Source organism: Heptranchias perlo, chromosome 2 (assembly GCF_035084215.1).
Source record: "Heptranchias perlo isolate sHepPer1 chromosome 2, sHepPer1.hap1, whole genome shotgun sequence".
Classification (NCBI taxonomy): Eukaryota; Metazoa; Chordata; class Chondrichthyes; order Hexanchiformes; family Hexanchidae; genus Heptranchias; species Heptranchias perlo.
In genome coordinates this window covers 44,175,788-44,192,045 of record NC_090326.1, presented here as the reverse complement: position 1 = coordinate 44,192,045, position 16,258 = coordinate 44,175,788, and the positions used below count along the sequence as shown (strand labels likewise).

The 16,258-nt window shown below is 42.3% G+C and overlaps 1 protein-coding gene across 4 annotated transcripts in view; it reads left to right on the top strand.

The window, feature by feature from the left end:
- trak1a (trafficking protein, kinesin binding 1a) overlaps positions 1-16,258 on the top strand; it is a 264,222-nt gene that overhangs the window by 107,185 nt on the left and 140,779 nt on the right. For 3 of the 4 annotated variants that reach the window (XM_068001811.1, XM_068001810.1, XM_068001816.1), the window contains one exon: positions 4,944-5,242. In XM_068001811.1, coding sequence (XP_067857912.1) covers positions 4,944-5,242 — 299 coding nt within the window. Of the gene's footprint in view, positions 1-4,943; positions 5,243-11,269; positions 11,374-16,258 lie in introns of those variants that run through there. The other variant, XM_068001812.1, reaches the window with a different exon arrangement.

The window sequence follows — 16,258 nt, the reverse complement described above, 5'->3', positions numbered from 1 at the left end:
TTGAATTGACCTTACCAAACACTGTGTGTTGAAAAACTCACTCACTACCTACAGTTGATCAAATGCTTGGACTCCTTTTTGGGTGCAAAGGATTTTCTCACAACTGGGGATGCTAGCTTTGGTAAGTGGTACTAACAAATATGTAAGTGTCATTATGTTTATTATTCCATTTAACCAATATGATGTCAGGCAAATTCCGTTTGTAATTTCATCTGCACTGGAACTTGCCAAAGGGAACATGTCAAGTGCTAAATGGTCTCAATGGTTTCCTCTGCCACAAGGATGATATTCTAACGGATGGCCCCCAAAAGGCCTGCAAGAAGATACTCAGAAATTTCAGGAAAGCTAACTGTTCAGGAATTGCTCCTAATTGCCAGAGATTGATCATTCTATATTCCTTGAGATGAGACATATTGTGTGAAATACACAAGAACCACTAAGGAATCTTAAAATATTGAGAAATAGAAATTAACAATGTGGTGGCCAAGGTTGAGCAGAAAAGCTCAGTGATCTCTTGCGGAACTGTGACTCCTGCTGTAAAATTTGTGGAATCCACACAGAGCCTATGATGACCTCAGTGATGCATGCCAGAAAATTGCAACTGATTTGTTTGAATGGAGAAGATGTGATTACTTACTTGTGATAGACTACTATTCAAGGTAGCAAATGTTACCCCGCTATTCAAGAAGGGAAGGAGAGAGAAAACGGGGAACCACAGGCCAGTTAGCCTGACATCGGTCGTCTGGAAAATGCTGGAATCCATTATTAAGGAAGTGGTAACAGGGCACTTAGAAAATCATAATATGATTTAGGCAGAATCAACATGGTTTTATGAAAGGGAAATGGTGTGTGGGAAATTTATTAGTTTTTTTGAGGATGTAACTAGCAGGGTAGATGAGGGAGAACCAGTGGATGTAGTGTATTTGGATTTTCAAAAGGCATTTGATAAGGTGCCACATAAAAGGTTGTTACACAAGGGCTCATGGGGTTGGGGGTAATATATTGGCATGGATAGAGGATTGGTTGAAGGACAGAACAGAGAGTAGGGATAAACAGGTCATTCTCGGGTTGGCAGGCTGTAACTAGTGGAGTGCCGCAAGGATCGGTGCTTGGGCCTCAGCTATTTACAATCTATATTAATGACTTAGGTGAAGGGACAGAGTGTAATGTATCCAAGTTTGCTGCTGATAGAAAGGTAGGTGGGAAAGTAAGCTGTGAGGAGGACACAGAGTCTGCAAAGGGATATGGACAGGTTAAGTGAGTGGGCAAGAAGGTGGCAGATGGAGTATAATATGGGGAAATGTGAGGTTATTCACTTTGGCAGGAAGAATAGAAAAATTGACTTTTTTAAATGGTGAGAAGTTATTAAATGTTGGTGTTCAGAGAGACTTGGGTGTCCATGTACAAGGAACACAAAGTTATTATGCAGGTACAGCAGGCAATTAGGAAAGCAAATGGCATGTTGGCCTTTATTGCAAGAAAGTTGGAGTACAAGAGTAAGGCAGTGTAGCTACAATTGTACAGGGCTTTCGTGAGACCTCACCTGGAGTACTGCGTACAGTTTTAGTCTCCTTATCTGAGGAAGGATATACTTGCCTTGGAGGCGGTACAGTGAAGGTTCATTAGATTAATTCCTGGGATAAAAGAGGGTTGCTCTTTGAAGAGAGGTTGAGTAGAATGGGCCTATACTCTCTGGAGATTAGAAGAATGAGAGGTGATCCCATTGAAACGTATAAGATTATGAGGGGGCTTGACAGGGTAGATGCTGAGAGATTGTTTCCCCTGGCTAGAGTCCAGAACTAGGGTCATAGTCGCAGGATAATTTAAGACTGAAATGTGGAGGAATTTCTTCACCCAGAGGGTTGTGAATCTTTGGAATTCTCTACCTCAGAGGGCTGTAGATGCTGAGTTAATGAATATATTCAAGGCTGAGATGGATAGATTTTTGGACTCGAGGGGAATCAAGGGATATGGGGATCGGGCAGGAAAGTGGAATTGAGGTCAAAGATCAGCCATGATCTTATCGAATGGCGCAACGGGCTCGAGGGCCATATGGCCTGCTTTGGCTCCTATTTCTTCTTATGTATGTGGAAATCACAATGTTGTCGTCAACAACTGTGTCTGATGCAACGGAAGTTCTGAAATTCACCTTTGCTCAATGCTTCATTCCTGAACAAGTCAGATCAGATAATGAATTGCACTGTTTAGCAAACGCATTTGTAAAATTTGCAAGTAGTTGTAGTTTGCATAAATACACAAGGATCTGAACTGTGCGCAATGTAATGGGGAAGCAAAGCATATAAACTGAACAAAGCAAGTGATCCCTATCTTGTCTTGTGGCTTACAGAGCTACGCCATTATACATTGGGTGCACACCAATAGAACTTTTCATGGGCAGAAGTTCAGAACATTACCAGTGAACCCACATTAAATTTAGCTCGTGGCTAGATTTGAAAATAGTGAGAAAGACAGAAGAGACAATTTGCTACAACTTTTGGCATGGTTTGTAAATCACTTAAGCCAGATGGCCACATCTGGATCAACGATATGCAGTCCAAAGATACAGCAGTTAAAACTCCCAAGTGGAACTACTTGCTGAAACAGAAGGCACCTCTTGCGTACTTTAACACGAGACTACGCTTGAGGATGAATTGCCAATGATCTAGCGCAGGAATGGGATAGCCAGCAATACATGCTTTTGATTCAATCACAGGATGCAGTAGCAGATGATAACCGGTTTTGGACTTGATAATCCAGTGGAAACTAGCAACCGTACAAGTTCTAGATGACTCAAAATTCACAATCAAGATTGGGCTTTTGAAAGAAACTTTATTTCTTCCTTCCAGCAAATCCATAGAGCAGCATGTAGCACTAGCTGCCACTTTTAAGAAACTGTCGTGGCAATCTTGTGAACTCTGGCAATGGAGCAGTTTGTGTTATGGGGTTTAAATATATGGGGTGAAATTGCACTACACATTTGTGCCATTAATGTTTGAACAGGTTAACCAGAATTTCATTTGAATGTGTTGACACTTTAATATGCTGATATCACACAGTGCAATTTCACTTCGCTAATTTCTGAGGAGACTTGCGTGTTATAGTTCAGAATCAACCTGTTCAAGTAAAGAACAGCCACCTGATTGAGGCTTTATAGAATCTCCTGCTCTCTTGAAGATGTGGACACTTTGCTAGGGTAGAGTTATGCAAGTGTCTTGCCCAAGTAGCCAATTTTAAATAAAACAGAAAATGCTGGAAACACTCAGCAGGTCAGGCAGCATCTGTGGAGAGAGAAACAGAGTTAATGTTTCAGGTTGATGACTTTTCATATCAAATTTTAATGTGTGAGCCTGGACATTGAGCATCAGCAGGCTGTTCTATCACATCACAGTTGCATTTCCAAAAGGGGTCACTGAATAGAGATTTGGGGGGTGAAATTGGCCTTCGGCAATAGAGAAAAATGAGCAATAGGAAATTGGCAGCCCGTTTTACACCCCACCTGATTTTCTGTTCCATTGAAGTCAAATGGAGTGTAAAAAGCCACTAACAATCAGATACAACAATATAATTATCAAGGGTTGACACTGCAGGATACACATACTTCTGTTACTTGTAAGCTGGTAATTCTTTTTTTGCAATTCACTTTTCACCCTTCTTGCACATCCATAAGCTGGTAGGTAAGGAGAATTTTGCATTTCTGCAATTAACAATTCCTCTTCTCAGTTGACTTGTGGCTTGTCAGTACACTTGGGTGTGATATTTAAAGTTCCTTGCATATATCTTAGACCAAAACAATCAATAATGCCACCAACAGCAACTTGCATTTACACAGCGCCTTTAACAAAGTAAAACGTCCCAAGGCGCTTCATAGATGTGATTATCAAACAAAATTTGACACCAAGCCACAAAAAGATATTAGGACAGGTGACCAAAAGCTTGGTCAAAGAGGTAGGTTTTAAGGACCTCTTAAAAGAGGAAAGAGAGGCGGAGGGGTTCAGGGAGGGAATTCCAGAACTTAGGGCCTAGGCAGGTGAAGGCATGGCCGCCAATGGTGGAGCAATTAAAATCGGGGATAGGCAAGAATTGGAGGAGCGCAGAGATCTCGGAAGGTTGTAGGGCTGGAGGAGGTTAGAGAGATCATGCAATATCATTGGCTCTTCATGTGAGTGACACACACCGGATATTACTGTTAGAATAATATGTGTCTCGCCTTTTTTTAGTTACATATTTGGCTGTGACTCCTTCCATTATAATTATACACGTGTCCTTTTGTCTAACCTGTGAATAATCACTTGGAAATTACAGTAATTACCACGGGCTAACTATGTAATTATTTGTGGCTGGTACAATTGCTGATGCTGTAAGAGATGAAACTATTTTAAGGCAGAATGAAACACAAGCTCTAATAAACTTTTTAAAGGGGTTTTCATAACCCAGGATGTTGCCGAGGAAGTGTTGCATTGCTGGCGATGATGTCCTTTGGATTTGGTGTTAAATTGAATCTCTGTCTGTCACCTGTGCTCCAGGTGAACATTAAAGATCCTATGGAAACATTCAAGGAGTTCTACCAGAGCTCTAGCCAATATTACTACCTGAAACACTGCACCAAAAGCAGATTATCTGCGTGTTTGTCTCATTGGGAGTGCTTGCCTGTGCCAAATGGCTGTCATGTTTGCCTATATAACAGTCATTGTGTTTCAAAGTAGTTCACTGTACAGGCCTTTTTGAGGTGTTACTCAGAAACTTGATGGGCACTGTGTAAATGCCATTTTTTCTTTACTATTTCTTTTAGGTTTCAGTCGAATATTGAGGCACAATATTGCTTTCTAACGTCTTGTACTGTTGATCTTAATTTGTGTTTGTTATTAAAAGAAATTCTGTTAATTCATGGCTCAGTTATGAACACAGAGTTCAGAGCATTATCATGTATACCATCTGTGTTTTAGGTGTGTTGAAGATACCAGGAGGGGCACAGTGCCAGGATTGCTTTTCTGTCTGCCTGATCAAGTTGCCAGCACTCGCCCTACCGATGGCAATTTACTTGACCCTGTGAAACCTGCCAAGCTGGACGCCACAGCTTTCAGTGAAAACACCTCGGCTGACACCCTGTCTGCCTCGGAGCCATTTGGTTGCCCATTCCTAGCCTGTGATACAGGCACTGATGAGGTGCACTACGTGAGTGAGGCATTTGGCCTAGAAGATGCTTCCAGCAGCGAAGAGCACAGGGATGCCTGCACCATTACAGGTATATAGCATGCATTGTGAATAAATAGCCAAATGTTTGCTGCAAGTGACTAAGTGAAGACACAAATCTGACCAGGGTGCAACATCCCTTAGTTCACAACTGTACATTTTCATATAGGTAGATAGGAATGTACAGGAATGGAAAAGACCATTTTGTTCCATCTGGCCAGCCTCGGTGTTCAAAAACAGAAGCTGCACTTGAGTATCTATATCCCGCAATTGATTTTCTCTCCAATTGCCTGTCCAGCTTCTTCTTAAAATGACTGATGTTATCATCTTTTTCATCTTCACCTCTGTGGATGGTCTGTTCGAAATATTCACCACCCTCGGTGAATTAGTTCTTTCTGATGTTTCCTTTCACCTTTTCTCGAGAGGTTCATCCCATCCCCATTTGTTGTCGTTCTCGGGACCATGATAAGCAGTTTCTGATTCAGCTTGTCGATACCCATAGGCACCTTGAATACCTAAATAAGATCCCCTGTCAGTCTTCCATCTCTAGATGTAAACTGTACCTGTGCTCAGTTGCAGTGCGCATTTGTTTAGCTCAGGAGTAAAAGGGTAAGATGTTTGTTTTTGAAATCTTTGTGGTTTACTCTTGCCCTTCAGCAATGACTGAAATCTTTGCTTTAATTCAATTGTGTACTTTTGGGCTACTTTTTAGCTGGATTGGAGGAGTAAAATCAGTGCACAAAGCTGCATGCTTGATGGAATTTGTTCTCCAGTTCTGTTAGTGCAAATTGTAATTAACAAACATTAAGATCAAAAAGCAAATATACTTGTGCAAACCCCCACCATCACTCTTTCAAGTGATTGCTGTGTCAGGTTGAATAAAATATCATCTTACTGATCTAAAGCTAATAATTTGAACATTAAAGCTCATGTGCATTAACTTAATTTGCAGAATATGATGTTTAATTAGTATGTTTTAAATACTCACTAATATTACTTCCTCTTGGGGCTTTTTAGAGTCACTTGGGTGTCATGTTCAATTAAACCTTTTCCCTGTTAAGTGCAACGTGTTTTGCTTTCCCCCTCTCCTTAGAGACTTGTTATATTTTAAAGAACCCCAACTTGACCAGATTGGATCAGAATAATGCACAGTTTTGGAGTATAATAAATAATAAATCACTTCCTTTTGAGTGTATTGTATAACTCTTATGTTACTTGCGACCACATGGAGTAGTTGAGGCAAATAGCATAGATGCCTTTGAGGGGAAGCTAGATAAGTACATGAGGAAGAAAGGAATAGACTGATATGCAGGTAGGGTTAGATGAAGAAGGGTGGGAGGAGACTCGTGTAGAGAACGAACACTGGCACAGACCAGTTGGGCCGAATGGCCTGTTTCTGTGCTGTAAATTCTATGTAGTTCCAAAAATTGCTTCAAATTTTAAAATTTTTGCCATTTACAACACTTTTGGATGTACAGAAAATAGAGGATTGAAAGAAAGAATAGCGTTTATATAGCGCCTTTCATGATCTCTGGATGTTGCAAAGCACTTTACAACCAATTAAGTAATTTTGAAGTGTTGCTACTGTTGTAATGTAGGAAACATGACAGTCAATTTGTGCACAGCAAGGTCCCACAAACACAAAGAGCCAGATAATCTGTTTTAGATATGTGGGTTGAGGGAAAAATATTGACCAGGACACAAGGGAGAACTCCCCTGCTGATCTTTGAAATACTGTCATGGGATCTTTTATATCTACCTGAGAGTACTCTTCATTACTGCATTGAAGTGTCAGCCTGCATTTTGTGCTCAAGTCTCTGGAGTGGTCTTGAACCCACAACCTTCTGACTCAGAAGCAAGAGTGCTTCCACTGAGAATCAAAGTTTTTTTTTCCCCAGCTAATAGTTGCCTAAAACTCTTGTCTTCCATATAGAAAAACTTGCATCCAAGTGTATTTGACCGTTTTGGTACAACCTCAGTATCTTCACATTTTTCCTCCTTTTTTCCAGGTTTGGCACAGTTTTCATTGCTTCTGCTTTTCAGCTGCTGCATTCTATTGACTTCTTGTACTTTTTCCACTTCTGTGAGTGAGTTCCTGTATCTTGTTACGTAACTGACGGAGTCAGCAGAAGTGAGAAGGGGAAACGAGGAAAGAGAAATAGAGTAGCAGAAAGAGAGCGAGAAAAGAAGAAAGTGGGAACAATTTGTGCAATGCAGCAGAAAGTGGGAACAACTTGAGTTATTAAAGGCAGCACAGCAAATTGTTTATATTTTGACAGTTGAAAATAGCACAGAAAACCACTTTTAGTTTAGATCGCTCAAAGCAAGAGTCGGTTAGTTATTTAACAAGAGGCAGCATATAAAGTACTGAAATAGCACATAAAACTAGTTTAGAGGAAGGGTTTGGGAATGCCCCTGTATTAAACGTTCTTTGGCGACAGAATGAGAACTTTTATGGCCACACCTAAGATTATTGTTGATATTCACTAGTATTGTGTAGTTAGAGCACCATCTAAAGTGAAGAAGGTGTTATTATTCTACATAATGTCACTGTCCAGTTAGTTCAGTACTCCTATCTTACAGCACCATCCGGTGGTGAAAAGCTGTAAAAGTACTTTTGCATGTTGAAAATCAGAACTAGTTATTGGAAAATTTGCAGGCATGTATATGTAAATGAAGAACAGCAGCCTGTGAAAATATTAAGTGCCATAGTGAATCTGTAGGGGTAAAACTACTGTTAAAATTACATTTTTGTGTTCAGTAGGAGACGCACTGTATGTAACAGTATTACTCATAATGCGGCAGAAACCCAATTTTACGTGTGGCTTTCTACAGAATTGCCATTCTGTGTGTTATGATCCTCCAATCACTGCACTTGCAGCTGTGGGGAATGTACCTACGGAGGAAAATTAAGAGAATTGTGTTGGGAGATAGGGTGATCTCAGCATCCATACTGTGACTGAAAGAGCTTGCTGGATTAGAATTAGTAGAGAATATCTAGTTACAGCCAAGTTACAGCATTCCTGAGTGGTTCTCGAACAATCCACTGTTGGGGATTGTAGTCCTTGACAAAATGTTAGTACAATATTACTCTAAGAAAAGAAGACAGACTTGCATTTATATAGTGCCTTTCATGGCCTCTGCACACCCCAAAGTGCCTTCGTCAATTAAGTACTTTTTTATGGTCACTGTTGTGATGGAGGAAACACAGCAGCTAATTTGCGCACAGCAAGATCCCACAAACAGCAATGAGAGAAAGACCAGATAATCTGTTTCAATGACATTGGTTGAGGGATAAATATTGGCCAGTACACCAGGGTGAACTGCCTTGCTCTTCTTCGAATAGTGTCATGGGATCTTATACATCCGCCTGTGAGGGCAGATGGGGCCTTGGTTTAATATCTCATCTGAAAGACGGCACATCCGACAGTGCAGCACTCCCTCAGTACTGCACTGGAGTGTGAGCCTAGATTATGTGCTCAAGTGTCTGGAATGGGCCTTGAACCCACAACCTTCTGACTCTGAAGGATCAATCTCCACATTATACCACATATTCCAGGAAAAGTGCAGGGAGCAGCATCAACCAATGTGCATGGCCACCTTCGATCTTGCAAAGGCCTTCGACTCTGTCAACCGTGAGGGATCATGGAGCATCCTCCTCAAATTCGGCTGCCTGTGGAAATTCGTCACCATTCTCCGCCTGCTCCACGATGATGTGCAAGCCGTGATCCTCACCAACGGATCTACCACAGACCCAATACGAGTGCAAACTGGTGTCAAGCAGGGCTGCGTCATCGCACCAACGCTCTTCTCCATCTTCCTTGCTGCAACACTCCACCCCATCACCATGAAGCTCCCCGCCGGAGTGGAGCTAACCTACAGGACAAGTGGGAAACTGTTCAACCTTCGACGCCTCCAGGCCAGAACCAAGACCACCCCAACTTCTGTCATCGAGCTGCAGTACGCAGACGACGCCTGCATGTGCACACACCCGGAAGCCGAGCTACAAACCATTGTCGACGCATTCACCGAGGCGTATGAGAGAATGGGCCTCAGGCTAAACGTCCGGAAAACAAAGGTCCTCTACCAGCCTTCTCCTGCCACACAACACTGCCCCCCAACCATCAAGATCCACGGTGAGCCTCTGGACAGTGTGGATCATTTTCCATACCTCGGGAGCCTCCTCTCGGCGCGAGCAGACATCGACTATGAAATTCAACATCGACTCCAATGCGCCAGTGTAGCCTTCGGACGCCTGAGGAACAGAGTGTTCAAAGACCGAGACCTCAAATCCAGCACAATGTTCATGGTCTACAGAGCAGCTGTGGTCCCTGCCCTCCTGTACGCATCAGAAACATAGACAATGCACAGCAGGCACTTCAAATCCCTGGAGAGAGCTCACCCATGTTACCTCCGCAAAATCCTGCAAATCCACTGGCAGGATAGGCATACCAACGTGAGCGTTCTCTCCCAGGCTAATATCCCCAGTATCGAGGCACTGGTCGCGCTCAACCAGCTACGATGGGTGGGCCACATTGTCCGCATGCCCGACACAAGATTCCCTAACCAAGTGCTCTACTCCGAGCTCAGCAATGGCAGGCGATCACTAGGAGGGCAGAGGAAACGTTATAAGGATACTCTCAAAGCCTCCCTTAAAAAAAAATGCAACATCCCCACCGACATGTAGGAATCGCTTGCCCTAGAACGACCAAACTGGAGACGAAGTATCCGCGAAGGCGCTAATCACCTCACGCGTCACCGAGTAGATCATGTGGAGGCCAAGTGTAAGCAGCGGAAAGAGCGCGCAGAATCCAGAGCGTCTCACCCACCCACCTTATTAAACACTACCTGCCCCACCTGTGGCAGAGTCTGCGGCTCCAGGATTGCACGATTCAGCCACTGCAGAACCCACCCTCCCAAGTGAAAGCAAGTCATCCTCGACCCTGAGGGACTGCCAAAGAAAGATAGAAAAGAGAATACCAAAAAAGAAATCACATTGAGCTGAAAATGTGAATGGGTTGTAGTTTGTTTTTTTAGGCAAACTGGTCCCTTTTTAAAAAAAAAATCAATTTAGTAAATTTATGGAAATTAAGAATTATTTTATTTCAGGTGAATAGATTTCACTCATGAGTGGGCTTGTGTCATGGATAGCTGGCTGCATCGGCTTCAATACAGTCGTGTAGTCTGTGAATTTGGTCTCTTGTGTACTTCCTACATGAGTAGAATGAGACAGTAGAAAGAATCAAGGAGGTGTGAAAGTGAGACATGCAACAGAAGAGAGATTAACAGCAATTGGAGAGATTGAGCAGGGAGACTTCAACAGCAGCAACTACAGAGACCTGAAAAAAATGATGATTGAGATTGAAGAACAAAGTGCTTGGAGGGCAATCGAGAAATTGGAAAAGGAACACAATCCTCTAGCACTCTTTAATGTAACTGTGAGTGTAATTTTTAAAACTGTAACCGGTTAAAACAGGGCAGCTAAAAATATAGTTGGGACCAAACTGGAAATCTTAACAATAGTAGCTGGTTATGTTCACAGAAACTGAATTACTGTAGACAAAGAAATAAAATCATTGCTATTTGGTGAATTTGGGTCCGGAAGTGTGGTTTTAAAAATAAGGAGTAACACTTTAACCGACTGGAGACTGCCCACCTCTCAGCTGCATGATGTAATTCTCTGCTGATTGGTTCACAATCCTTTCAATTGGTCAATGTGGTCTTCCAGCGACACTGTGAACTTTGTTCTCCCCTCCCCTCCCCCACCCCAAACCACACATACACAATCTGAAATCAACACTGTTTGAATTATTTATCCAGTTCAATGAAAATGTCCAATATTTGTGAAAACACCCCAGAGTTTGTTCCAAGTCATTGTTACATATATCCTTTTTAAACAAAAAACTAAGTTTTCCTGTTCAGCAATATAATCCCTTTCATATTGTGCTGTTGGATAGCTACACGTCCAGCTAGTTAAGTATTTCTGTTAATAACATTGTGCAATGCTGCACATTTACAGAAAGAAGTTCGAAAAAGGACAGTTTGAGTGTGGAAGTTCTATGCAGTGAAGTTGCAAACATAGTCCGGGCCTCTAACTTATTATTTATTTTGAGTTTGGTTCTTCAAGTCCTGTATTTGCTGACTTCTTTGTGCACTTATGTCAATACATCCTCATGTACTCAGGTAAATGTTTTTAATGACATTTTAAGGCATTGATTTTGTCTAATCTTGAAGTTTGCTGATGGTCATTCTTTGCTGAGAAGATGAGTGACAAATTGTGCCACTACACTTTGAATTTGGGTCAGGTAATAGTTTTGCAGGACTTGGTATTTTTCTTTGAACATGTAATTGCAATTTTATTTGTAAAACACTCATGGAGGTACAAACAGTTCAATTTTTTTCTTCTTGTCTGCATATTAGACATTTGTGAACTAACCCGCCCCTTCCATTGATGAACCTTTTAGGAATCTCCCCACCTGCCCACTGAGCTACCTTTCGGGCATTAATCCGTACCCCACCCTCCACAGTGACCACATTCTCATGGAGTCCCTCATCTCCCACGGAGCAACTATTTTGCTTGCCCCATCAGGCACCAGTCTAGGATCCTCATGAATGTTCAGAAATTCCCCTCCCCTCTTTTGGACACTCCTCTCACCCCACTGACCAACCTTTGGGCAATTCTACCCCTCCAGCATTGAGCAACCTTTCCATCAGTCTCTCCTCTTCCTATCCCTACCCCCCAACCCCCCCCCCCCCCCCTCACCCCCTTGCACTCAACAGCATCTTGCTGATGCACACGCTTCCATGCAGCAGGAAGCTTGCACCATTCTACCCTGTACAGCCCTATAATCACCTGCTTTGGCACTGCTCTCTCTCCATAAACCCCTCTTACCCCTCTCAGAGAACATATTGATTTCCCCATCACCTCTTTTACTTTGTCACCACCTCCCCTCGCCTCCAGTCCTCTTTTCCCGTTTTCTCTCGTGCACTTGCTGGCACGTTCTCTTTCTCCTTTTCCCCCTCCCATTACGCATTGGTGCCTCCTCCACTCCGTTCTCTTCCTATTCTGGGCCCCATCTTCCCTCTGGCCCCGCCTCCCTTCTGCCTTTAAGTAGAATATTAAAGGGTGTGGGATTAGGACAAAGTAGTCCAATTTAGTTCTGCCCTAACAAAACTTGTAAGTGTGACCTCTGGTTCTCCCTGACCTGTTCAGTTGAAGTAATCGATCTACACAAACATAATCTAGTCCTTTCATTACTTTATAAACCATGATCCAAATCACCACCAAGTTTACGCTTCTCTAAACTACATACAGCTCATTGAGCCCATATGGGTAACTAAGGTGTTTTAAACTGGCAAATAATCTTGTGGTCCTCCTCTGCACCCTTTCCAAAGCCTCAATATCTCGTACCATATGAGGAGACCAAAACTGGGCACAGTATTCTAACTGAGGCCAAACCAAGGTCTTTTACAAGGACAAAATGGTATGTTTTGTTTTATGTAAATTGTCCTGTGAGCATACCCTAGAACACACTTCGCTTTGGCTGTAGCTTTAGCGGCATAAATGTTGGGGGCTGGCTGATATACGCCAGTGTCTTGCAATACAATCAAACCCGCAAGTATGCAAATAATTTTACCCACTAGGTCATAAAAGAAAATATTCTAACTTTTAATCCCACTGTGATTTATCAAGATTGGAGGAAGATGCTTCAGGTAAAGTTATTGGAGCTTTTTAAGTGCGCCAATGTTTTATTATTGTGTGGCCTAAAATGCATGGGTAATGCTCAATGTTGTTCAATTTTCCACCCATCCCCATTTTAGCGTAATTTCTTTGCCTTGTATTCAAAAATGTGCTATAGTACAGTTCATGGGTATTGGTAGCTGTCCAGTATCTTATCTGTGCTTGTTCTTTGCATGATCTTACAGCATGAGTGTCAGTGGATGGTTGGATAATTGTGAGCTAAGTTGATTTGTGTTCTCCTAATATCCCCACATGGACTCTCCCTCATGGGTCACTGGATTGCAATTAAGAATGGAAACCTTGGCTTTTTTGTGTTCCTTTGTTTTTGAGTTCATGCCAGTTAAATGGGATGTCTCATGCTTTCTTAATGTTAAGACTTGGAGCAATTTTCTGAAGCAGGTATTAAGTATATGATAATTGGAGGTTATGGTGAGGGGCACAGCAGCGTGTCATTGAGGAATGGGAGAAATAGCTCAGCTACTATGGTGAGGCTGGGTTGCAAGTTTTCCAGTTTATACCAGTAATATTGGAATGTCTCCCTTGGATGGATGTGGATTTACCATAGGCTAGTGCTGGTTCAGAAACTATCGCTCTGATTTTAATTCCCGGTGGGAGTCGTGCAGGCCGACCGGGAAGCATCTGGCCTTCCACAGCATGCGTGGGCCAGGTCAGTTTCTTGGACAAGCCGTCCAGGAAGCATTAGCTGGCTGGCAGGCGGGAGCGCGATTTAGGGCAGCAGGAAGGTCCCCGGCAGCAGTCAGATAAGGGGTTGGAGGGAAGGGGGTGGGGAGCAATTGCGGTTTAGGGAATGGGGAAGCCCAAGGCAGGGACGGTCCCAGATTTCCTTGTGGGTCCCGGAGGAGCACATCCCACTTCTTTTCCTTTCTCATCCACAGTCATGTTTTTTTGCACCAGCAATCCACGGAAATGTTCTTTAAAATGGAAGCTGATGCCAATGAATGTCCTAAAGATGTGGCTTTCAGTTTTGCATTAAATTTGTACGTCAAGCCTAGCATCAGTTGAGAATGCCTCTTAAAAGCTATCCCTGGTTGGATCATCATATTTAAGACTTGCAACTTGTCTATAGGCCCTTCTAAAGCCCAATATCCATAATTGGTGCTCATGTTGTCTCCCAATATTGCACAATTTTCGGAAGTTCACAGCCTGCTTCAGACTCTTTCCAATAGAGCTTGTAAATGCTGATGATAATGACGTGTGATCTTGGAAGACAGGAAGGCATTGTTTGGCACCTATATTAGTGAGGACTTGGGAGTCTATCGTCTCAATGGAACACAAAAAAACGCCCCCGATAAGAGCATGAGTTATCAAAACCATTTACAACAACAGATTAAATATGAAGTGGTAACTGAAGGAAGAAAGATATTGGCCCTTTGGGTTTTTAACAATTTCCAGCAAACTGTGAGGCCAGTGTCTGAATAGCAATGATTCTGGATGGCACTGGAGCACACATTGTTAGGTGAGAAGTGATCTAGGCATCTGTATTGTCATTCATCCACCAATAGTCTTAACATGTAACATACCTGGACGATTGCATGGCTGATTATCCTGAAGTCCTTGTGGCACTGACTGAAACTTAGTGCCTACAATTTCTGATCCAGAGCTGGGATTCCTTTCTGTAGCATTCAACATCCACATTGGAGAAGATTGATCATGAGACATTTTTTTAAGAGTTTAGACTGCGTTTTGACAGCCATACAGCACCTGTCAACCAAAGCAAATAGTGTATTCTACAGCAAATAGGGTATTATAAAGCATTAGGTTACATTGCCAGGACAATTAATATAGAATGAAACCCACTGTTTTGTCCTTGTATAAGACTTTGGTTGGGCCTCACTTAGAATACTATGTCCAGTTTTTGTGCTCACATGGTGGATGATAGAGAGGTTTTGGAAAAGGTCCAGAAGAATGATATCCAGCTTAAAATATCTTAGTTACCCAAATAGGCTAAAAACGCTGGGTCTATTTATTTTAGAGATTTGTTGACTCTGGGGTGATCTGATAGAGGTATTTCAAATAATAAAAGGACTAAACTTAGTTTATATTGACAGATTATTTCAATTAGATAGGTTCATAGAATGATACAGAAAAGAAGGAGGCCATTCGGCCCATCATGCCAGTGTCAGTTCTTCGAAAAAGCTATCCAATTAGTACCACTCCCCTGCTCTTCCCCATAGCCCTGCAAATTTTTCGCCTTCAAGTATTTATCGAATTCCCTTTTGAAAGTTACTATTCAATCTGCTTCCACCACCCTTAAAGGCAATGGCATTCCAGATTATAACAACTCGCTACGTAATTTTTTTTTTCATATTGCCTCTGGTTCTTTTGCCAATTACCTTAAATCTTCTGCCACTGGAAACAGTTTCTTCTTATTTACTCTATCTAAACCCTTCATGATTTTGAATACCTATCATTTTCCCCTGCTCCAAAGAGAACAAGCCCAGCTCATCTAGTCTCTCACACATAACTGAAGTCCTGCATCGCTGGTATCATTCCAGTAAATCTCCTGTGCACCCTCTCCAAGGTCTTGACATCCTTCTTAAAGTGTGGTGCCCAGAATTGGCCGCAATACTCCAGCTGGCGCCTAACCAGTGATTTATAAAGGTTTAACATAACTTCCTTGCTTTAATACTCTATGCCTCTATTTATAAAGCCAAGGGTCTTGTATGCCTTTTTAACAGCCTTCTCAACTTGTCCTGCCACCTTCAAAGATTTGTGTGTGCGCACCCCCAGGTCTTTGTTCCTGCACCCCCTTAAAAATTGTACCATTTGGTTTATGTTGTCGATCATTCTTCCTCCCAAAATGAATCACTTCACACTTCTCTGCATTAAATTGCATCTGCCATGTGTCTGCCCATTTCACCAGTCTGTTTATGTTCTCCTGAAGTCTGCTACTATCCTCCTCATTGTTTACGACATTTCTGAATTTCGTTTTATGTGCAAACTTTTAATTATGCCCTATATACCCAAGTCCAGGTTATCAATATATATCAAATAGATTACTGGTCCTAATACTGACCCCTAGGGGACACCACTGCACACTTCCCTCCAGTCTGAAAAACAATCGTTCACCACTACTCTCTGCTTTCTGTCCCTTAGCCAATTTCGTATCCACGCTGCAACTGCCCCTTTAACCCCATTGGCTTCAATTTTGCTAACAAGTTTATTATGTGGTACTTTATCAAACGCCTTTTGGAAGTCCATATACACTAACATCAACCGCACGACGCTCGTCAACCCTCTGCGTTAGGTTAGGAAGGACCAGAGGTTGTGTGTATAAGTTACACGAGCAAAAAACTAGGTCAGATA